This window comes from Colossoma macropomum, unplaced genomic scaffold, assembly GCF_904425465.1.
Source record: "Colossoma macropomum unplaced genomic scaffold, Colossoma_macropomum, whole genome shotgun sequence".
Classification (NCBI taxonomy): Eukaryota; Metazoa; Chordata; class Actinopteri; order Characiformes; family Serrasalmidae; genus Colossoma; species Colossoma macropomum.
In genome coordinates, this window is record NW_023494795.1 from 30,117,985 (window position 1) to 30,143,614 (window position 25,630).

At 37.7% G+C, this 25,630-nt stretch overlaps 1 protein-coding gene across 1 annotated transcript in view; it reads right to left on the minus strand.

Moving 5' to 3' along the window:
- Positions 1-25,630, minus strand: part of LOC118816273 (connector enhancer of kinase suppressor of ras 3-like) — a 75,770-nt gene that overhangs the window by 27,548 nt on the left and 22,592 nt on the right. The window contains exons 4-13 of the mRNA XM_036582799.1: positions 24,961-25,048; positions 20,016-20,057; positions 16,450-16,569; positions 15,502-15,561; positions 14,244-14,312; positions 12,207-12,353; positions 8,426-8,550; positions 7,059-7,255; positions 3,598-3,684; positions 1,990-2,278 (exon numbers count right to left, since the gene is read on the minus strand). Of these exons, the coding sequence (XP_036438692.1) occupies positions 1,990-2,278; positions 3,598-3,684; positions 7,059-7,255; positions 8,426-8,550; positions 12,207-12,353; positions 14,244-14,312; positions 15,502-15,561; positions 16,450-16,569; positions 20,016-20,057; positions 24,961-25,048 (1,224 nt within the window). The remainder of the gene's footprint in view (positions 1-1,989; positions 2,279-3,597; positions 3,685-7,058; positions 7,256-8,425; positions 8,551-12,206; positions 12,354-14,243; positions 14,313-15,501; positions 15,562-16,449; positions 16,570-20,015; positions 20,058-24,960; positions 25,049-25,630) is intronic.

Here is a 25,630-nt window from a genome sequence, read left to right on the forward strand (position 1 = left end):
CTTGTAATTTTTCCCTGTTTTTCCAAAACTCCATTTTAATTAATATTAGAGAATATGACATGAATATTATGAAACATAAGGGTTGTTAAAAATTTAAAATATTGGTTGACAGGCAGTGCCACAAAGTGGCCCCACACCAAATTTGGGCCATTCTTATCAAATGGCCTTGTCAGAATACTCTGTGGCTAATTTCCTTCTTGTACTTTTTTAGGTTTTTGGGCATAAAGGAGTTAATATATATATGACTGACTGAAGATCCTATAAGCTGACTGATCTTGGTGCATTGTTATGTGTTGGTACCTGTTGTCTGTTAATGCACTGCTCTCCTTAAAATGAATGGCAGGCACGCATTTTTACATATACCAAAGTGTCTTTGTGAACAGAGTCTTAGGCTGTCTGAGAAAAATGTATGTAAGTTGGTGAAGTGTATTGGGTACTACAGTTGCCCTCCACACAGCAGGTTTAACTCTCCACCCGGGCAAGCACAACACTTATAAGACTCCAAACTCTACACGCACCTGCCTCTGTAACATGATGGCTCTGGGTAAGAGCATCTGCTGAATGTAAATTTGTAAAACCATGAGTGGGCAGTGAGTGTTCAAAAACAACACATTAGAACAAAAACAAAACCTGAGTTCTTCTAACCAACATATGGATATCTTTTAAACACTTGTTATTTTTCTAGACAATTTTCTAGATGAGCATTAAAGTATTTAAGTGAAATTATTTTACCACAATGGCAATTAGTTTGGCTTGTTTTACTGCTTGAAGTAAATAAAATGATCTGCCTCTTCAGTAGGACTGTTTTACCTGATAGGATCACTTAAAATAGGTAAAATCTGTCATTTATATATAAACATATAATTTATATATATTTTATATTTCTACATTTAAGGTGCTGTTTTGCAGAGCAAATGGCATGAAGAATTACTCTCAGAGCCAAAACTCCACCATGAGTTTTCAAAGCTCTTAAATAATAATAATAATAATAATAATAATAATAATAATAATAATACTGAGCATAGATGGCAGCCACTCTGTGTAATGGTTGAGCAGCAGCACAAGAGACAGCGGCACACACACTCACACTGCAAAAAGTGCTATCTTGATACGTGAATGCATTTTAAATTAATTCTCATTATGATATTCCTTAAGGCATATCAGGAACTAATATTACTTATATATAAGGGATAATTACTTTATAGGTCCTTTTAACTGGCTCATCTGTTACCCACTCACTCACTCACTCACTCATGTTTAGCAGGCTGCAGATTCTCCACTGTAGGGTGCTATTAGCACACAATTAGTTTCTGATGCTTCATTACAGCCATGCTTCACATCAATGACATAATTACATAGTTAAAATGTAAACAAAGTCATTCAGAGAAACTCAGAAGTTCAGAATTGTTCACAGTGGTGGTGACAGGAACCAGACATCTGAAGAGTTTAACGTGTCTAAAAGCTCCCTCACAGAAAGTTATTACATAAAATGGTCAAAATACGCTGCCTGATGTCTAAGACAATGTTTTACAATAGTTCTGAAAAGGTCTTCGTCTAAAACGTACTTTGAAAATTTACAAAGTACATTATTGGCAGAGACGTATATGCAGGCAAAATAGTCCCCAAAGAAAACATATTTTTTCAGATTTATTTCAATTTTACTATCATCACCATTACATGTAAAAACCCACTATGTTCACTGGGTGGTTTGTATAGTAAATAAAATGGCTATATTTGTGTTGTAGACATGGTGACCCTGGTTCCTATCACCACCACTGTAAAGAAATCTGAGTGTGTAAGTTTCTCTACCACTTCACAATGACAGAATAATGCTGAAATTTTGACAAATTGGGGAAATTCCTCTTTAATCGTCTGGTCAGTGGAACTGTACTTGAAGAACCCTGGCATATTTAATCAAACTACTAAGTTAAGATGTTTTCATTTGCCAAAATGTAATTTTTTGCAGTGCGTATCCACTGTCGTAATCAGTGTGTGAAGAGTTTGAGTTTAGCTAGCCAGCTGCTGAATAGAGAGGGTTCTGAGGGTGGACGTTTGGAGGTCTTTGCTGTTGAATTTTTTCTGGCCACTGCCTCCTGGTAGGGGATGGTAGCGCTATTGTGCAAGTCAGCATTGATGAAGCACTGACTGCCCCGGATGTGATCGACCCCCCGGACCAGCCGTTCACCTGGGGGTCTGTACGGGACAGGGTAACAAGGGGACTCTTCCGAGATAGTGGGGATTCGCTCATTACTCAGATACCGGCGCAAAACGTCTTCACCTGAGAGAGAGAAAAATCATGAGATTCCTCTTAAAATATGTGCACAGATACTGGAAATGAACATGAAAGAAAGACACTAAAGTACATTCACTGGTCACTTATTTAGAAACACTGACTTCCATTCACCGCCCACTTTATTAGAGACACTGACTTCCACTTTTCTGCCACTTTATTAGAAACACTGACTTCCATGTACTGTCCACTTTATTGGAGAACCTTACATTGTACATCCACTCACTGCTCACTTTATCAGCTACACCTACCTTATAGGTCTACTGTATAGGTGTACAGTTACAGGCCCATCTGTTGCTACACAATTCATCAGTCCCCCTCTACCCCAGTCCCCGTATAGCAATGAATTTTTGTGGCCCACACCTGCAGTTTTCTTATGGCCCACATTTGGCGTTGATCCAGGGTGAGCCTGGCTGCCTCAACACAGCCACAGGTCTACCGCATATGAGCCAAATCCGGGCCAAATAAATTTACCATGCTCTCACCTTACATGGGCCATATCTGGACCAAATCAGGGCCAGCTCCACCTTATATAGGCCTGATGTCAGGTGTGTTGTGGACCAATTCAGGGCCAAATTAATTTGCTGCATGCTCATCTTGCATGGGCCACATGTCTTGCATGTTTTGGGCCAGGTCGGGCCCAAATCAGGGCCAAAAGATTTAACCTCAGCTTCAACTAAAATGAGCCACTTATCATTGGTCAGTTTCTTACCACAGGACTGCTGCTGACCAGAGTTTGGATAGTCAACAGGGGTGTACAAATGCATCAATGCATCATGTTATCACTTTAATGCATCTGAAGATGGCATCAAATTTGAAATGTGATAAGAATAATGTTCAATAACATATGTGCTCATTTTTTGGCCAAAATTAATTTTCATATATAATTTCTCCCCCACTCTGATAACAGTATTGTTTTTATTTTCTATATTTTTCCATCACAGTGGTGAAGGAAGGACTAGAGAAAGACTAATGCAACCACACAGTAACTGTACACAAGCAATATGGAGCTACAAGGTAGAGGTTTCTAATAAAGTGGCCAGTTGTACTGCTGATTGTCCCACAAATGTGTGTAAAAAAAGACAGCATGCTTTAGCATGTGAGCATACTTTTATGAAAGCGTACCCCATAAAGCAACATTTATGGCCTAACTGTCAGTGACCCTTGCTGTAATTAGTGATATATAAACAGTGCAGGAATGCAGAGCACGTGTTAATGGGGGCTTTGTGTAAAGCTCCAGCTGATAGCAGAAGATTAGCTCTGCTTGCTTTGGCTCAGGTAAAAACACAGGCAGGTGTTGGTCATACCTTTCCTTCCAAGCGCCCAGGGCGGGCAGGGCGAGTGGGACATGCCCAGACAGACGTCCGCCGGCATCGACACGGGCCGTGGCTTTCCTACAACACACACACACATACGGCTATAATTACTCACTTGAATGGTGCTCAAACATCCCAGCAATCTCATAATGCTATCACAAAGTACACTGATACCATGCCTGATTCTTCCACACACATTAACCAAGTAAACAACAGCAAATTCTTTTAGGTTGCAGACTGTGCGTATGAGTCAGCTCGCCATTTGATTTTAGAAAAGATTTTCATTCCCAGTGCTGGAAGGTGAATGCATTACATATCTTTGCACTTGGCTCACAGTAGCACATCTGATTCAGTTCAGAAAGGAGTTGATAATCAACAACAGCTAACGCATTGTGTTGTCATGTTTAGACTGGATGTTCCAGTCATTTCTTTAACATTTTAATTTTGTTTACACCGAGACCCAGATACAATCATGTGTCAGAAACTCATTGCAGCAATTAATGCAATTAAGCCTTTCTTCATTCAGTTAAAGAGAAATTCCATGGCCTTTCCAAAACTTCTGCATAATTAATTGGTTAATCGGTAAACAAATATGAAATACTCTGTTCTAGTGGACCATACCGAGTAGAATTCACAGTGGTGGTGACGAGATATCTGAAAAGTTTAATGACTCTAAACACTCCCTCACAGAAAAATTTATTACATAAATTGTTGCAAATATGCTGTCTGACGCCTGAGACATTGCTTTTCGATAGTTTTAAGATAAGGTTTTGGCCTACAACATATTTTTTAAAATCCACCCAGATAGCAAGCAAATATTCGTCCGCTGGCTTGATAAGATTGGCACCCCGCTGACTGTTTGCCACTGCTGGTCCACCCTTGGACCAGCCAGATTACTGTCCAGCATACAAGCTCTCACTAGTTTTCAATCTCCTCAAACAGATTTTAGATGCACATAACCTTTTATTTTAGAAAATAAACTAGGACAAATATCACAAACAACTCAGAGAAAAAATAATAACTGAATCTAAAATACCACCCTATTTCCAAAAAAGTTGGGGCGCTGTGCAAAATGCAAATAAAAACAAAATTCAGTGATGTGCAAATCATTTAAACCCTATATTTCATTGAAGATGAAAAATTCATTGCTATACGGGGACTGGGGTAGAGGGGGACTGATGAATTGTGTAGCAACAGATGGGCCTGTAACTGTACACCTATACAGTAGACCTATAAGGTAGGTGTAGCTGATAAAGTGAGCAGTGAGTGGATGTACAATGTAAGGTTCTCCAATAAAGTGGACAGTACATGGAAGTCAGTGTTTCTAATAAAGTGGCAGAAAAGTGGAAGTCAGTGTTTCTAATAAAGTGGCAGAAAAGTGGAAGTCAGTGTCTCTAATAAAGTGGGCGGTGAATGGAAGTCAGTGTTTCTAAATAAGTGACCAGTGAATGTACTTTAGTGTCTTTCTTCCATGTTCATTTCCAGTATCTGTGCACATATTTTAAGAGAAATCTCATGATTTTTCTCTCTCTCAGGTGAAGACGTTTTGCGCCGGTATCTGAGTAATGAGCGAATCCAAGACAACAAATCAAATCAGTTTTTTGAAAAATATAGGCCCATTTTGAATTTAATGCCAACAACATGTTCCAAAAAAGTTGAGACGGGGGCATGTTTACCACTGTGTTTCATCATCTCTTCTTTTAACAACACTCTGTAAGTGTTTGGGAACTGAGGAGACCGACTGCTGTAGTTTTGAAAGTGAAATGTTTTCCTATTTATGCTTAACATAGGATTTCAGCTGCTCAGCAGTTCAGGGTCTCCTTTGTCGTATTTTTCATTTAATAATGTGCCAAATGTTTTCAGTGGTGAAGGTCTGGACTGCAGGCAGGTCAGTTTAGCACCCAGTCTCTTTTTATGCGTTGCCGTCTGAAGGCCAAAGATCATGGCCAGCAAATACTGGTTTTTGACCTTGTCCCTTGCATACAGAGATTTCTCCAGATTCTGTGAATCTGGCAAAATAATCCCCAAATAAAACTTTTTTTAATCATATTTACCATTATTTATTATTGCCACAGCATATAAAACCTTATAAGACACATGTAGGATCACTAGTGGTTTTGGATAGTAAATAAAACAGCTACATTTGCATTGTAGACATCACAACCCCTGGTTCCTATCACCACCACTGTAAAGATTCTCTACAATGAACCATTTTTCAAAAAATCACTCTGAATGACTTTGTTCACATTTCCACCACTAAGTTATACAGAAATGTTTAAAAATGGGTGGAATTCCCCTTTAACACTGCTAGCATAAGGCTCATTCCCATTAGCATTTGTAGTGCTAAGCTAACCATAGATCACCCACGCAATTCATGGCAGCTGTAACTGAAACAGAGTCAACAGATGACTAAACTGACATTCAGTAAGCATTTCAGTAAAATTTAAACAGACACTTTCAGTAATGATTTTAACTTAAAGCCTCTAACTACATACATCTAAAGGGGCATAATTAGCCTGTTAGCTATTAGCCTGTAAGAAGCTCAGCCTACTTTAATGTCATATTTTATCTATGAAACAATAACAAGTGCAAAACCTGTGAATTATAATGTGTTATTGACTATTTTGTAGATAGTAAATTACAAACGCTAACATCAAAGAAAATAAGCAAAGGTTAGAGACAAATGTTGCTGTTTAAGCTTAGCTACTGCTAAGTAGTTGGTATATGAGCATTCCAGGTAACCGAAAACAGATAATGGTGTCTTGCTAGAACAAAGGTCTTATTGTTGGTAGTTTTTATTTACAATTGTGAAAAATAAACATGTGATACTTTTGCCAGGTAGAGACGCGAGTGAGATAACATATCCTCCATTTGCTTTCATGGACTGCATTCAGAGTGTCAGATGAAGGTAAACGCTAATCTCCGCAGCACTTTGGCCTGGAAGGCTCCGAGTTGACATACCTGCTCTAGAAAAAGGTTGACTCCTTGAGCAGTGCCTCAACTACTGAATTACGAAGCTCTTGGAGACACACCTTGCTTCATCAGGTTTTCATGCACTTACAAAATGTATATAGCAAAGAAGTATAGTTGTAAGGTTATCATTGTGCAAACTGCAGGCCTAAACAATCACATACTGGTCTCAAACTATCTTGAGTTGTTAAATAATCTCAAATAGGCTTACTTAGGTGGATTCTGACACTGTATGAAACGCTGTTATCTATAAAAAGAAAAAGTGTGCTGCATGTTAAAACAGTAGTAGCACAGTGCTAACTGGTGGGGTATAAGCTTCCATTACTTGTTAGCGACATTAGCTTCATAGCACTGCTGCATAAATTATAGAAGCCTTGGCTGATTGACTATGTTTGAGGTAAGACTGACAGAGAGTAAACTGTATTTTAGGCTGCACCACAATAGTTTCTCTTTAATAGCAAGAAGCCTGTTGTGATCCTGACCTCTAGAGGGCGTGCGCTGGCGAAGTCTGGTCTGTGGGATTATAACTTCTGTTGGGGAGACGCTGATGGCAGGCTGATTGATGGTGTAGTCGGTGAGGTTAGAGCGTCGTCTGCCTGCACGGTCCAGAGACGAGTTGGGTGACTCAGGACCTTTTGGCCTCATCTTCACTCCAGAACATACACTGGACTTCACATCTCTGCAAACAGAGGAAAAGAGATGCAATGGATTATTACAGTGGCAAGACACACTACGGTGCCAATGTCCACTCTTCATTTATTTAATTTCCAGTCAAAATGGACATTAAGTACAAGTTATTTAGTTTTTATTCTTTAAGTTTAAAAGATAAATAAAAGCTAAAGAGAAAATGAGGCCCCTAACAACCATGCAAGACCTGGTAGACACCAAAACTGTCCCCATAAAAAAAACAGCACTTAAAGCTTTCATCTTTGAGAGAGAGGAGAAAATTAAGCTGCTTCAGATCTGAAAACATCCACAGGTGTTTCTGTCCATCCTTCCACTGTGAGAAGACAACTCAGCACTATGGGTCTGAAAGGATGTGTAGCTGTTAAGAAGCCTCACTGAGAAAAGGAGACAGACACATCAAACAAAGAAACTGCTGGTGTTCTCAGAACATAGACTGACCACCCCAGAGTCCAGACCTCAACATCACTGAATGTGTTTAGAGTTACTTCGTAAAAACGAGACTGTGAGAAGCAATAAATGCAACTTTGGAGGTGTGGAAAAAGAGTCCTGCAGATTTCTTTCTTTATTTCTGATTCTCCTGAAAAGAATGGAAGCTGTAATAAAGGTAAAACATCGACACTATAAATACTGAAAAAAAAAATTTAGTTCTTGATGCTTCTGTGTAATTTTCTGATAAATATGTGAATAAGTTGTACTCAATGTCCATTTTAACAGGAAATTAAACAATTGAAGGGAGGTCTCTGACTTTTGCATAATACTGAGGATAGGAATATATAATATATATATATATTCTGGTACATTGTTAGAGACTGTAGCCCATTTGTTGATGCACAGTTTGCTAGCCATTATCTAGTTCTTCATCATTGGTCAGTTTCTGACCACAGAGCTATTCTTGGCTGAATATTTTTGAACTCTCAACCAGACACTGACGTATGTAAAAAACCCAGCAACACTGCATAAATTGTGCAGCAACAGATGGGCTACAGCCTATAATATTAAACGTATATAGTGTACCTATAAAGTAGGTGGAGCTAATAAAGTGTACAATGAATGTAATCACACAGTGATATGGCAAAACCACATGGAAGAAAAACCACACAGAATTCCCAAAAAAGGTAATCCTTTAGGAGATTTGAAAGTGAGGGAGGATTGGGCCACTCACCGTGGGGCGTAAGGCACAGCTGGGGGAGGGGGGATATACAGGTCCAAAATGGCCGGCTTTTCTTTCACAGCACAGCTCTCCATTGAAGACTGGGATGACTGGGCAGCAGGAACATGAGGGCTGTTCTAAAACAAAGCAATAACAAACAATTGGATGCTGACTCATAGAGGCAGTGTGTCCTTGCATAAACTGTTCTGTTTCAGCCAGTTCACCCTTTTTCAAAATCTGTATAACCACTGATTATGTACACAAATCATTCAGAGTGGTATGATGTGAAGTGGTTAACTAGTGGTTAACACAAATATCTTCTGAGTTTTTATGTGTAATATTGATAATGGTGATTTTTAATGTTTTGCCGTTTTTGGAGACATTAAACTCTCCAGACGTCTGTCACCACCACTGTGGACACTTCTGACTAGAATGGGGCATTTCACGCCAAACCACTCTGAATGACTTTGTTTACACCTCAGTGATTGAGTTATGACATTTTTAAAATTTTTGAATAAGCTGAAGCTGTTAAAAAGAGCTTAGCGTTCATTTATAGCTGAGAGAAAGTAGAAAGGTTGCAACTCATGGACTGTACAGAAAGGAAAGGTACAAACTGTGGCTGTCTTACCAAATCTCCATTATCTGAAGTTTTTATTTTTAATTTTTACACAACTAGCTCCCTTTACACTACATTTCATTATAATAAAATAGAAATGGCAAAAATGGGATAAAACCATGTCGCATCAATATACATTAAAGCGAAAAAACATTTTTTTCTTCTCTAGGTACAGTTAGGAGATTCTTTATGAACCTAAACTGAAAGTTCTGTTAGAACAATGATAAAATAGTCTGAGCTAGAGCTGCATGATATGAACAAATTTCATATTCAACATTAAGAAGTTACAAAATTCTCTACAATATTTTAATACCATACTAATGAACCATTAATGGGATCTGGCCTGTATTATTTTGACCCAAAACTATACAGAAGCCTTATTCATCCAAACACCTAAAACAAACTCATCTGGGACAACTGATGCTGAAATTACACACTAAAACATTATGATTGGTTAGAGTGCTCATCTACATCTGGGAAGCTTGGTGATATCACTACTGCAAAGGCCAATACTGCAATAATGATTAACCAACAATGTATTTTGCAGCCCTAGTTTGAGATAAAAAATATTCAACCCAGGTTATTTCCTAAACTGAGTCTGTCTGATTGTGTAAGTATGTAAAGTGGTCTTTAAAGCTGGATCATAGAGTGCAGTGTCATTTTCTTTCTTCCTGAATGTTGCATTTGATCACAGCTGATGTATCTCCAGTATCTCCACAATGAGGCACTTTGTACTAAATGGCTTTTTAATTCTCTGGCCTTGAGCTCTCCATCAGGCCATCTTTGGTCAAGATCAAACATGGCCTAGTCCAAGACACACCAGGAGATGAGGCCTGGCAGGAGTATATTGGAGTACTTATGCTCCTAATCAGGGCCTGGCTCTTTACAGTCAAAGTTGGGGGGACGTGGACAATTCTCCTTTTTCAAAATACAAGTTTTGTCCCGTCCACTTTAAAAGTTATGTAGATGTTGTGAAGGAAATCACTAAATAGAGTAGATCTACTATTACAGCTGTTTAATTTAACAAAAATTTTATCTGATAAACTGATACAACTGATCCATCTGAAGTAGATTTACATTACTGAAATATGGATCAGGGACCTATTTTCACAGCTACACTGCATGCATTTCCATGCAGGGTACATGTAGGTTCCAGGAGTAATGAGTTTTGAGAAGACATTACTGGATGAATGCTAATATAGTGGCAATTTTTTTTTTAATTTTCAAAACTATCAAGCAAAGAAACAGAGAAAAGAGATCTGTATTGTGAATAATTTCTCAACATTTCTCATTGTTGTACCCAGATGTTCTCGATCTTAGTCATATATGCTAGTCTAAACAACTAGACCACTAACCACTTACTGTTAAACCACAGTGCACTTTGGAACCAAAGGCTTAACATTTCTTAAGCTGCAGCTTGACCTTTTAAGGTGGGCAGTGAGTGTGTTAGAAGAACACTGGACTAAACTTCACCAAAATCAATGCACTGATATCACTGGTGAAGTGAAGGAACCAACGCACCTATGTTTTTTTTTTATATTATGAGCCTTATGTGGATGTGACGTCAATGTCAAGTTTGTACTGAGATCGCATATGTGTGTTTAAGATTGTGTGTGATAGAGAGATGAGTGAGATGAGTGAGTCATGTGTGTGAAGAATGTCATTGTTCTTTGAGCTGCACCCTCAGAAACCCACCCTTTAACACACAGCCTGGGTGGCAGGGGACATGTCTTTTCTTGCCAAACCAAAACAAAGAAGTGATGTAGAGGAGTTCAAAAAGTGCAATAAAGTCACAGCACAATTCATTGTTTAATTTCATTACATACACCATGAATTAGATTAGAGACTAGTGTCCTAACACTAAAGGGACACTACATGACTGCAGGCAAGAATTTCCTTTTTTTGGGGATTTTCAACAAAACCCCCTGATTGGCTGGATAATTACTGCCAGATGAGTGCAGAACAATGGGATTTGAAGAGCAAGCATGGTTTGTTATAGATTGCTCCTGGTCTTGACTTCTTCCGATTTTGAAGAATGACAACATTAAAGAGACAATAGCTTCTTTCACATGTGCACTTTTACCCAGGAATTTAACGTAATTAAACAGGAGGGGGTGCAGTGTGAATGCAAACCAAAGTCAAAAACATTTTACCTGAATGAGACCTAACCCATTTTTTATTGTGGGTTGTTTTGCTTGTTGTTGATTGTCTATTTTGTTATTACTATAAAGAGCCCTTGGCCTTTGGCTATATGAATTAAACATATTATTATTATGATATCCAGGAGGGCTCATGTGTACACAGAAGTCAATACCTTGCCAAGAAATACAAAGACATCTATATTACAGCCAACAAAGTGTAACATTTTCTATGATGTTTTTTTTTTTTACAGTTCAGACATGAAAACTTCTGAGAAGTGAAAATGGTGACAAGATACCTCTCTAACCTTGCTATGAGAACATTTTAATGATGTCAACAAAACTAATCATTATTGTTCAGCCTGACACTAAAACAGTGTCAAATGACAAGGAAAATAAAATTAATACAATTAATCTCATACATTTCTTTTATCTCTTTTTATAAACAATCACTTTATCAATGGATATCATTTTAAAAACCCTGCCCCATTCCTTGAGTTCTATGTGCTAAAAGGCTTGAAAATCAAGGTGGCACCGGTGCTTGGACCCCGATGATTGCCACTTGCAGATGTACTTGTCAACAGTCACTTCACAGTGCATAGCAGTTACGATAGTCAACAGAAATGAATGTGTTCTATGAAAAACTGCATAAATTTCTGTCAAAGATAATGTTTTATCAGATTGTTTTGGTTACAACTGAAGAAAGAAATCAATATACGAAAACCAATATATGAAAACAAAACTAACTATCTTTACTGCATGAACCTCTAGATAATGTTAATGATAGCTCATTTTATTTGATAAGTTTGTTTGGTGCTTTAGCAAACATTAGATTAAATTATTTAAAAGAATCAAAGAGCTTATTTACGATTCAGTTCTGACGTAATCTGACGTAAACCAAAGTAAATGAAAACCTGTTTGGCGGCAGATGTTATTTTAGTTTTGGTTAAAATAAAGTATTATATGAATAAATATAAATATATTATAAATACTGCATTACACAGCATTAACAGTTTATAAAATCTTAAACAGTCTTTACCTGCCCAGCAAGGGGCTTCCAGCGCAGGTTTTTCAGTGGAGCGGGGGTGAAGCTGCAGGTTCCTGAGGGCCTCTTCTTCAAAACCAGAACAACACCCCGAGGATCCTCCCTCAGCTTGGCCACGAGGTTCTTCAGCTGCCAGCCCACCTAACACAGCAGTATGCCTCCTTTTAGTCTCAGTGAATGTGTAACTACTAACTGCCACCTGATAAACATATCAGGCATGAAGGCATGAAGCTATTCATGGACCTCGATGCGCCTTTTGCCCCAGTGCTGCTGAACGGAGAGCTAAGAAACTAAAAACTTTAGAAGGATAATTCAGATTTTCTCCTTATCCTAATTGTAATCAACCAGCTGAGTCTTATTTGGACTCTGAAGTTTGCTTCTTTAGGTTTGCAGTGGAGCTAGGAGGCTAATGTAGCTAATAGGCCCATCTTGACAATTAAATTTTAGCTGACGATTAATTGTTATGTTAATAATTGTGATTGACAATTGAATTGTTTGTTTTGGTCATTTTTAAGGAACTAATGAAGTTTAAGTCTAAAAGCAGCTTAATTAGCTTATTAGCTATCTTGCTTAGCTAGTTCTTTACTTTGCAGCTAAGAAGAGCAGCTGCACTGTACTCTGTGTAACAAGTATCTACAGTTACATAGTCAACCAAAGCTTATAGATTTCTGTTAAGACTGTGCAAACATGAGCGAAAAAACACTTGAACTGCAAGCATACATGCTAAAATTAGCATTACTAGCTATCAAATTAACAATCCTGCTAAACTTGATCTAGCACACAGTTAGAACGAATAAAAATGTGTCTGGCTCACATTTTTGCACATTGTTGTTCTGAAATCTAGTGACGGTGGAAAATAATTGTGGTCAGATTAAATAACCGCCATTATTTCAAATAATTGCGATCAGGCAATTATGTAATAGTTGTGACAGGCCTAGTAGCTAACAAGTAATGGAAGTTTATCCCACAGATTCTGGACAATATTTAGGCATCAAGACAACTGCTGCAAATTTTTTAGCCTATGTGATGTACTGTCATTCATTTTTACAGATAACAGTAGCCTGTCAGAACCAGAAACAATTTGCACAAGACTAACTGGTGAACATATCCTTTCATTACAAGTTAGCTACAGTATGTTAGCCTTGCAGCTCAAAGGCAAAACTAAAGAAGCAAACTTTGAACACTAATTGTCTCGGCTGATCGTTTACATATAGGGGAATGTGTGAAGTAGATTTTTTACTGTACCTCCCATTTTAAGAACTGAGAGTCATCAAGTCTTTCTCCTTTACATATAATGTGATAAAATAATAGAGATTAAAAAATGAGCACTTATCTTTAAGGCATTCTTAGGAATCTCAAAAGAGCTCATGTTATTCTTTCCCCTGCCTATTTAACAGTATACAATTCTCTCACTTGTTCTTCATAACAAACTATTATCTCTTCTAGTGATGCACTGAAATGAGAATTTTTGACTGAAACTGAAACTGAAATTTAGAAGACGCTGAAAATCGAAAGAACTGTCATAGAACTACATGTGTTTGTCATTTAGAGAAAAAAACAGCCATAAGATTTTGAGTGACTCAGTATTACTTATGTAATTTACATTCAATAATTTTTTTAAACCAGTAAATTCTAAAAAGCATGTAAGCTAAGGACACATCTGTAGTGGACCTTGTTTGTGTTTCACTGTCGATCTGCTCTGAAAGTGTTTGAATGTGTCTGTGCTGACCAGCGTAGGATGGAGCAGAAAACAGACATCATTTTTTGTTAATAAAATTCTCATTTTCATTGCCACTCAGATTATCTGTGAAGTGTTAACGATTCATTATAGTTCTGTTTGATCTTTTGGCCAAAAATGTTTGATCTTCATTCTCCTAAAGCTGAAAACCAAAAGTGCCACTTTTGACCATTTTCAGCAAAAAAAATTTAGAGGTTGAAATTTTGGTGCATCCCTACTCTTCTCCTCCTTTTCACACACACTTTCTACCTCTTATACTTTCCTTCCTCCTTTGACTGGACACTGTCACTCACCACTGTCTGTCTGTTGACCTGAACGACCTCGTCTCCTGCATGGATTCGCTGAGTCCTGTCTGCTGGAGACTGCACAGTAGAGAGAGAGAGGGAGAGAGTGAGAGAGAGAGAGAGAAAGAGAGAGGGAGAGAGAGAGAAAGTGACACAGAGAAAGAAGGACAGAGAGAGAGACCAGAGGCATGAAGATCAGCTGCTCAACGCTGCTTTAAAAGTTCTTGCCATAAAACAGGTTTGGTTTTAAGACTCTAGTGCTGCTGGGCTGAGAGTATTTAACCTGTTTCTGCAGAGGCTCCAGACAAAACAGAGCAAAGGACATCTCCAACATAATAAAATACTGGGAAGGTTTTAACTTTAGTTCATATCATATGGTCAAAGGTGAGCAACGTGATGGTATTTTATTAATGATCATTCTTGTTATCATGATACACAATATGCGTGTCTGAACATAATGTGGATATTAAAAAGCACTGACCAACTGCATGTTTTCTTATAAAGAGAGCACAATTACTCCTGTTTAATTGGGTTTAGTGCAGTGCAGTATGTGAAATGTTAAATAATAATCATTGTATTTATAGTTTTTGATAGCATTTTTAAATTGTGACACTTAGAACACATTTTGTCTGGTTCAAACTATTGTGATATGTATTGTGTATCTTAAAAAGTATTGTGATATACTGATTTTTCCATGTTGTCCACTCCTACTCATAGTTGATATTGGATTCCTACTGTATACAATGTATGTATCTCACACCCCATCCTACATATCGGTTGGCCGATACTGACCTGCGGTATTGACAGAAGTTTTTAATTGCTAACTTTATTTTGTCCACAGCAGTGCTGGGATTCAAATTCAATGAAATTCATAGTCAACCCAAAAAGAGTCACCCCCTCTTTAATGTAGGTTGAACTGAACATGAACATGATCACGATTAACATAACAAGAACATGTAAATTTTATCCAAATCTACTCTTTATATAATCAAGTAAATGCATTGAAATTGCATCGTTTAATCAACAGGTATGCTTTTTTTCTGCTACTTTCACATTTTTGAAAGTAGCACAAAATTAAGGCATATCTTTGGATTTATTCATCAGCTGTAATTTAATACTGGTTTGATTAAAGATAAGTTTTTGGTGGTAAAAATTGAAAGAGCATAGACGCTGGCATCTGAACCACTAGGGGGCATGTGTGAACAAGCCACGGAAAAGCAGATTGATTTGAATAAGTGAAGATTTGAGATGGAACGGTTTCACTCACATGTTCTGTGGTTCCAGTTATAACATGTAGACCATCGTATGTCGACTTAATGTACATGCCCTACAGAAAAACACAGGGAAAAAAAACATCATCCTTTTGTGGTACTGCACTGCAACAAACATGTAATGTTCATAACATAAATATGATACTGACCCTTTAAGCACCTTAAAGGGGAATTTCACTGATTTATTATTTTTTTTAATTTCTGCATAATTCAGTGGTTGAGATGTAAACAAAGTCATTCAGAGTGGTTTGATATGAAATGGTGAATATTAAAGAAACTTTCAAGCTCAGATTTCTTTACAGTGGTGGTGATAGGAACCAGGAGTCACAACGTTTACAACACAAATATAGCCATATAGCCAAATATAACCACCAGTGAACCTATATGTGTCTTGTGAGTTTTATGTGTAACATTAATGATGGTAAAATAGTGGTAAATCTGACAAAAATACTATAACTATTTTGCCTTATATGTCCTGCACATATCTCATTCATATTTTAATAAAATAAGTTCTAGCCCAAAACATCTCAAATCTATCATAAAACAATGTCTCACGCATCAGGCACTGTATTCATAATCATTTAATGTAATAATTTTCTGTGAGGGAGCTTTTAGAGTACTTCAGACGTCTGGTTCCTATCACCACCACTGTGAGCAGTTATGACTCAGTAAGTTTCTCTAGTATGGAGCATTTCAGACCAAACCACTTAGTTCACATCTTAACCATTTAATTATGCATGAATTAAAAAAAAAAAACATTCTCCTTTTAATGAAGAAAGAAAATGGTCCACATTTATAAACCGGGGCTAGATAACACATGATCTCATTGTGAACTCATCTCTCTCACTCAAAGAGCTGAGCAGCAGCTATGCTGTGAGGACTGTGTGAAGTTACCGCTGGGCCTGTTGACATTAAACATGAGTGTTATGGAGAATGCTACTCACTAATCCCTCTCCTGGCCTGATGTTAGTGATGTGGACCTCCTCCAGACACGCTGTGCGAGTCTTCAAGGGGTCAGAGGTCATCCTCATGGTCGCATCACAGATCTCAGTCAAAACCTGAGCCTGATGGGAATGGAGAAAAAAACATTGTGGCATATATTGACACAGTGAGGTTTGGTTGTAAACATGTTTATAAGTTTATCAAAAAGGCAGTTCCTTTCCAGACCTAAAAAAGTCAGTAGTATAATATGTAGCTCACAGAATGTGCACTATTTCAATCCATATTGGGTCAGTTATTATTGTATCTAAAATATAAGTAACTGTCTAATAGCTAATGGGACCAATTCATTAAAGGCATCACAGATTAAAAGTGATGTTATGAGTAAAAAAGGTTTTGAAGCTTCAAAATGTACAAAAGTGTTGTTTGAATTATTGAACAACTGTAAGACATAATTATTCCTCTGTTAACTTAATATCAGTAGTTCAATAAAGTCAACATTTCAGGTTAACTTACTTTTTTAAGTTTTAAAGCTGCATAAAAGCTTTTACATATTCAAAATGTATTTTTATACATTTTGAATATGTACACCAGATGTTTTAGTCAATATTTCAATAGTGACTAAATTCTGTGAACAAGAAGTGAATAAAATATAAATAATATACTATAAATTGAAGAGCTCTATTTCTAAAATGCTGTCTATCCATCTGTAACAAGAAGTTTTAAAAGAATAACAGCAGACACATAACGTATTATAATTTACAGTTTCCTGGTTTCCTAATTATTTAAAACCTGTAAAGTTGCGCAGGACGAACATATTAGAATCATTTTATACATTTATCTGCAACCAAATAGTTTTTATTTGATTGAAAACATTGAGTCTAAACTTTTGAATGCCAGTGTGTACAGATTCTGTTGAAAGCAAATTAGGTCAAAGAAGCATCTACTGAAAAAAGGGCATTAAAAAGCAACTATTCTTCCTTGGTTATGAATTTATCAAGAACTTTTTATGCAATTTAAAACAAAAAATCTTATTAGCTACATGATCACTCTCCCTTTGTGCATAGTTTCAGATAATCAAAGACTAATTCAGCTCTTATCTGATATCTGGAATGAGTCAAACATTAAAATGCACTTCATGTTGACACATCAGCCACAGCGATGTCTAGAGGGGAGCACATTTCTCCAGGATGATGTCACTACATTGGCTCCATAGCGAGGCCCGGGATCATTCAAACAATACAGTGCAATCCTGGTGCGTTGCTAGAAACATCTAAACACACTCTGCAGTGATCCGACGTACAGAGGAAGCCGCAAAATCAAACTGTCATGGAATGCAACCCCTAAAGTGGGATTAAAGCAACAGTTTAAGCTGAAAATTTTTGCCTAATCCAATCTTTGAGACGTAAACAGTCATTCCCAGTCATTTGATGTGGAATGTGCCATTCTGGACAAACTTACAGGCTCTGATTTCTTTACAGTAGTGCTGAAAGGAACCAGGGGTTTCTATGTTTACAGTATAAATATTTGCATTCTATTTACTACCCAAGCCACCAGTGAACCTACAAGTCTTCTCTGACACTGATACATAATCATTTATGAAATGTAGAAATTGAGAGCAAATCTTCCTGGATTAGCATTACAGAGAAATATAAAATGTATCCCAGAAGGGTTACACATGAAGTAAAATAAATACAGATATTTTACCACAATAACCCAGCATCACCTAAACGTTCAGCTATTCTGGAGTAGAATAAATACATAATCTAATATAATACATAATCTAATAAACTGTCTGATGTTTAGATTTGCCCAAATGATACCAATACCAATATGATTCTGATATCATTGCAGTATTTACAAGGCTAGTGTAGCTAATAAATAGAGAAACTTATTATTTTAATGGGAACTTATTCATTTAAATGGGAACTTATTATTTTGCTATTTTAATTGTTTATTCTGATTTCATTGATTTTTTACTTTTAAATTTACTATTATGATTATTATTATTATTATTATCTTTCTTTCTTAGCATTTGATACATTTATTCAATCTAATCTTTTCAATTCATGATTTCTGTATTGGCTCCACCATATTGAGGGTCACCAGTTTAAAGTTGATTGATAGATTGATACCTCAAATGAATGCTATATAGCTAAAAACAGTAGCAGCAGCCATCATCAAGTCCAAGTTTTGTCCATACTTTTGTCCATTTTCATAGAAAACAGTATGTCAGACACTACAGCATGGCATGCAGTTTGCACAATGCTAATTGTAGTATAAGCTTCCATTACTTGTTAGCCATTTTAGCCTTGTAGCTCAAGTGCAAAGCTAAACTTAAGACACAAAAGCTGTTTTTGCTGGTCGATTACCTTTTGGGCTGAACGGGTGGGGGGGCTGTAAACAGTGGCCCTTTAAATCTAAAATCTGCTGCCAGAAGAGTTACAGTGTATGTACTTGGGTTGTTCAATTCCAGCAACTTTTGGGTCAACTCTGTTTAGCATCGAAAGGATTTGAAACAAAGGTTGATTCTGCACAATAATCTCCATTACAAGTCATATAGAAGGACATCTGGCACAAATAAAGAGTACTATATTAATTATAATTGACCTTAGCAAGGACATTTGGAGAGCTAATGCTATCTAACTTAGCTGACTAACAGGGGCTGGCTAATGTGGTAATGTGGTCACCAGCAAAAGTATCATATATGAATATGAATAAATGAATAAGTGTGTGTTTATATTGGTGACATGCCCAACACCACAGTTAGTATGCCACCATTGTGGTGCTACATAGCCCCACATGTAACCTGCTGTGATATTATTAAAACTTTCCTTACCAACAAAAGGGCCCAAACATTTGTGCCTAAAGGCCTTTAAATTAATGATCCGGGCCTATCTAGTGTGCATGTTCCTGTTCGCCAAAGTGACATGCATCAGAGCTTTGTGTGTGCTACTATGTTTCCTATCACTGTATAAAAGATGCACAAGGGTTCCTTATGCACTGTTGTATTCTGAATGAGTGCACAATTCAAATCAGTAAACATTTATTGTTTTGTTAATCAGAGTAATGATAAAAATCATCTGATGTTTGACATTTTCCTATTCATATGTTTTCTTGCACAACAAGTTAGTTTGTGAGACATTCTAAATTAAAATCTTCAAACGTTCAGCTTTGCTAGATCACATTCTGTACATATCAAATAAATGCAACAACAATGTGATTAATAGAGAAGAGCAGCTTAAATGTTTGTGTCGACCTAAAGGGTTAAAGGTGAGATATGGAGAGCATGTTCCTAAAATAAACGTGAGCGGAGGCTCGTGTCCACTGAGTACACGAGGGCCGAGTTATCTAACACAGGATATTCAGACACAGCCCTGAGAAAAACATCCTACATCCTACAACACTGATCAAACAATAGGGACATGCATTCCTGTCCAGCTTCACCTTTTCAATACCAGTAGAACTTTGCTGTGGATAACAGAGTGGATTTGTGTTCAAATGTGCGTCGCTGCTGTCGTGAAAGCAGCCTGGGAGACTTTCCATGACAGAGGAGGGACGTCCTACTTACCACTTCCAATATCTTCTCCTCCATTTCATACACAGTGCAGTCCTGTAATTAAAGAGAGAATCCTCTTTGAGATGCCAGAGCACTGCATTCTTCCCACACACCAACGACGAATGGTAAACACATAAACACAAAACCAAAAAACCCCACATAAACAAAATACCAAGAGCGAATGTTTGAGGAATGTGGGAACATTGGAGGCTTCCCAAGGCACTTAGCAAAATTATATGCAGTTGCTTAAGCTTGTATCTATTAGGGAAGGCACAATAATAATTACATTACTTGCCCTATATGTAGTTGGTCAGCCAAGACAAGTTTGGCATGCTACATTAGTACGATGCTAATGTAGATAGCCAGTATTGTAAGCTATAGCCACCTGTTAGCATCAAACAAACTGCATACAAAAATGATCACACACTTGCCTCAAACCACGTCGAATTGTTAAATAATCTCAAATAGACGTGCTCGTGTGGTTTCAGACTAGAGGTGTGCAGTGTACAGTTTTTAATACCTTCAAACTGTCTCCGAATATTACTCTGGTATACAGCATTACTGGGGTAGTAGGTGATGTAAAAGCATTCATGACACTTTTTTGCCATCTCAGCCTGTGTTATTTCAAGATCAAATTAACTCAAAAACAGTACCTCGCTTACATGGTTAACAAAAAAGTGAATGATTTTGAAGGCATCGCTCAAAAAAGTCAAACAATCTAATCACTGCTAAGTGTTAAACAGTGCAGCTCATTATGAGATGGGAGTTGTTAGCATTAGTTTAGCTAGCATGATAACAGTTCTGCTTATCACAGAACATGTTAGATTCTGACTAACTGAAGCTAACTGGCTAACTTGGTTGGCATGGTGACAACAAAGATGATGGATCAGCTGTATCCCAGCAACTGGAAGCTTTTCACAAATGTCACAAGGATTAGCATCTCCAAAAGCAGATCAAACAGGGCTCAAACTGGGCAACAAACAAACTCTGTTCTCCTTTTGCTTTTCCAAAGTAGAAATCATTCAGCACAATGTCACAGTTTGCCTGTTTCGTGAGAATGCTATGACGAATGCTATGATGCTAAACTGCATCATTTTGATGATTGTTCTGCTGTTTTTTTCCAAACAATTGCTTGACTGGCATTTTATAGTTTTGATGAAAAAAAAAGTGTCAGGATATTTCACATTTTTGTGTTGTTTATATATGTTGCGTTTGGTGTATTACTGCCTTTAGATTGAAAGCCAAAATCAAATGCGTTCTGTGGAGAGTGTAGCTATGAGCTGTCACTGAGCTGCTATCGTACTTAGTTGTTTTATTCAGATTTTTGCCTATTGGTGAACTCTCACACCACCAATCAGGGAGCCTTCTAAAATATAAATGGTTGGAATGTGTTTATTTGGCCATTCAGATGTGGAATAGAAATTTGACACAGCATAACTTTGAAATAAAGTCACCATTATAAAGTAGCTATTTCTGACACTGTATGACATGCAGTTATCTATAAGAATGGACAAAATTACAGACACAACTCAGACGCCAAGTTGCTGTTGGTACTGTTTTTTTGTGATATAATGCTAAACCATAGGATAACATCATACCACTTTCAGTGTGACCGAAATGGGTCAGTGCATTTTAAGACACTATTACATACATTGGGCATTTTTCTCTTAGGGGCAGTTTTGTGCCATCAAAGTGGCTGTCGTGATTTACTAAACGCCTGAGGAAAGCTCGTCCTAGTATTGATGCTAACATGGATGCTATTGCATGTGCTCAGAGACAGAAAAGAGTTGGTGGTGCTGAATTTAAGCAGCCTATATGTGATATGAACATATGAACAGTGGCGTAATGCAAAAACAAGCAGCTCTGTACAGTTAAAAACAAAGACCACCTCCAAATAGCACAATACTAATAAGGGGGTAGGGATCCATTTCGATCACAGCCTTAGTGTGAGTTGATGATCCTGATGCCCTGGAACTTTGATGGACAAAATGGACAAAAGTATGTTGCTTATACAGCCACCTTAGAGCCTGTGTTGTCTGTACTTTTGTCCAGCTCCAGTGGAAAACTAAAGAACCTCAGACACCAAACATATCTTGGCTGATTGACTACATATGGAGTGTGTGTGTGTGGGGGGGGTGGTTTGGGGGGTAGTGTGAAGGTTTCACCAAGTGCTTCCTTTATATATAATTATCTACATAGAAACCAACGTGACAAGACTGTAGCTCTGTTCTCAGGGCCTTGGAGAGGGGAAACTGATGGAGGATGAGCATGAAGTATGAAGCACATTTATGAGGCATCCACCTCAGAAGGCCAGAATACCAGGGGTAAGCCTTCACTCAGTGAAACCATATGTGCTCCATTACAGGTTCTTCTCACGTTTCTTTCACAACCACTGTTAACAGTGCTGCCAAGGACCCAATTTTTTTAAACAAACACAGCAAAGTTAGAACAGTTTAATGGCTAATGGCTAATTTACACTGAGGTTGCCACTTTATAAAGTACACGTACTTACACTCATTGGCCATTATTAGAAACATCTACCACTTTGTATGCCTACAATGACAATGTAGCCCATCTGTTGCCACAAAATTTATCAGCCACACCACAGAACCATTGCTAACCAGATATTATTTGGAGCTATTATATTATTGTATTATATTATATTGTATTATACTATATTTTGCATTATATTAAATAAAAATATCAAGGTTGAATAGCCACTAGAGGGCATCCAGAAGGAAATTACCCATATCGCCACTCAGTGGGCTCTTTAAGAGAAACGCCTACCTTAAAAGTTCTCTATATGAATAACTACAATGACTGTAGGCCATCTGACCACAGGACCACTGTCATCCAGATATTATTTGGGTGGTGGATCATTCTCAGCACAGCAGTGACAGTGACATGGTAGTGTGTGTTGTGCTGATATGAGTGTATCAGACACAATGGTGTTGCTGAGGGCTGAGTCTCACTGCTAGGTTGAGAGTAGTCCAGTAACCAAAAATGTCCATCCAAGAGCAGCTCTGTGGTCAGAAACTGACCACTGATGAAGGGCTAGAGCACAGGTTCCCAACCCCGGTCCTGGAGTATCTCCTTTTTTGAACATTTTTTGCGTTTTTCCTGCATTCTTACATTTATTTCAGTTTAGTAAGAGCTTGTAAATTAGCTGATCAGTTGTATCAGGCATGGTGGAAATATATAAATGAGCAGGGCAGGGGATACTTTGGGACCAGCACTGGGAACCACTGGGCTAAAGGGTGGCTAATGCAAAAAGATGACTTTTGGTCTCTACAAGATGTTCCCATAACTTTGGCTAATGTTGTCTACAAGTTCCAATAATGTTGTAAGGATGTTTATCATTTCAAATAATGTTCTTATAACGTTACATGTTAGCTAAGACACAATGTTGGAACTGCAACATTTAGAGCATGTATTGACACTGCAGCACTTAGATTCTGGGGCATAAATGCGCCAGGATGTAACTGTTGCACTGTTTAATGTAGGATATAAATTTCAAATAAGAAGCTAGCTTGACCCTTGTCAGAAAGGGTTCATGTGAATCACCATTAGCTTAGTGCTAACAAACTACTAGAATCCTTAGTTAACTTTATCATTGTCATGTTTTGATCGAGTTTTCACATTTATGGCCCAAATTGAAGATCTAGCTCTAATAGTCACAGTTTGCCACTGCATATTTGAGTAATAATTGCATTATATTATTCATATCATCGCTGTAGCACAAAACCATCTCCATCTCCATTATCTTAATTTCTGTGTTTTTTCTTTTTTTGTTTGTATTATTTTATACGTCTAGTTTTTTTTATATGTCTAGTTACCCTTTGCCTTGTGGTAAACGTCTACAAAGAAATGGTCCAAAATGAGTTTTACATTAATTTCCTTCATAAGTTAAGAATGCTTTTTTCTTCTCCTGAGAAGTTACCATTTTTGTGATTTCAAGTTTTATTTCAAAAGCAACAATATCCATGTAGTATGATTTGCTTCCTCTGCTACAAAGCAATATCCTACATGTAAATCATGCTGCAAATGCTGTGAAGAGAAAAAGTGACCAGAGCGGTCCATCTCCACCAGTCCCTGATTGGTCAGAAGCTTGTGCTGATTGGTCCAAGAGCTGTTATTATCTGAAATCTGAACTTAACCCTTGTGTGGTGTTCAGGTCTGTGGGACCCATTTTCAATGTTTACCAAAAGAAAAAATGATGCTGATTTATTATTATTTCAACCCCAGATTCCTTGGCCTTTGCTCATTTTCTGTGAAGAACATATAAAATAACACATTTTCTGTGACTTCACACTGTTCACCCCCTACACATTTATATTACACATGTGGTGTTGGGGTGAACCCGCGGGGAATAAAAGTGTGGAGGAGTTGTGTCCCTTCACTCTGTTCCCCTCCTACATGGCCTGCTGTTAGTGTGTGTGTTTATGTGTGTAAGTGTTTGTATATGTGTGTGTGTGTGTGTGTGTGTGAGGGTGGACAACATGGACAGGCTGCTGACTGGCTACAGCTGCTAAAGGAGAACCCTACGCTGGCCACTTGTGATATTTTAAACATCTGGTATTTTTACATAACTTGTTATGGCTGTATTGATTTAAAAAAAAACAATAATGCAGTGGGTCCACCAGACCACAGAGTAACAAAAACATCAACACCACACAAGTGTTAACCAGGTTAGGTATGCAGTATAAGTTGCCATGGTGATGTAGCCTGGTACTCTACCATTGTGAGAATGAAAATTCAGGGTTAGATCAAACTAAGTTTAAAATTAGTTGGCTAAGCAGGAAATCCAGACCCCAATAAGCACACATCAGTATACAGAATCATAATGAGTGATATTCAGGAAGCAGGTTATGTTGGAGTCGTGTTATTTTTCACGTTAATTTAATTGTTTGGAGTGAAGGTGTCTCTGGAGGATATGAAAACAGTGTGGGCTCCAGACCTTCTGTACGGTAGTGGTGAGCTCCAGACACAGCTGGATGATCCTGTTCTTGGTGGTGGTGAAGTCACTGATGCCCGTCAGAGGAGTCCTAACAGAAGGAGGAGAGAGAGAGAGAGAGAGTGTGGTTAAGTCAGTACCCTCTCTACACCGCAGACAGGAATTCCAGTCTGAGCTTCTGCTTTTGGAATGTGTCGTCTCAAGCCCAAGCAAGTAGTGTAGCATATATGATGGAACAATCTGTATGTCAGCCGAACATCTGCATTACTTCACTTTTAAAGACTGTTTTGAAATGGAGAGAGAGTGTTTTGACTGCATAGGAAGCACAAACTGAAGGCTGACACAACTGAAACAGCTGAAAAAGGCTTAGATCTCAGGAAACTAGGTACTTCCAGAGAAAAGCACTTGAAAAGAGACTAAAATCATGTCTAATGCCTTTTTCAAATGTTATGTGCTTTTCTTAGGATAAAACATCTCTGTTCACTTTATTAGAAACTCCTACCATGTTCTTCCACTCACTGGCCACTTTATTTGAAACCCCAGCCTTATAAGTCTGCTATACAGGTGTATAATAACTTTAGTATATAATGAATTTAATCTTTTGTACTGTCCACAATGCACAGCTTCCCCATTCATTAATGGTCATTTTCTGACCTCAGGATTGGTGTTGACC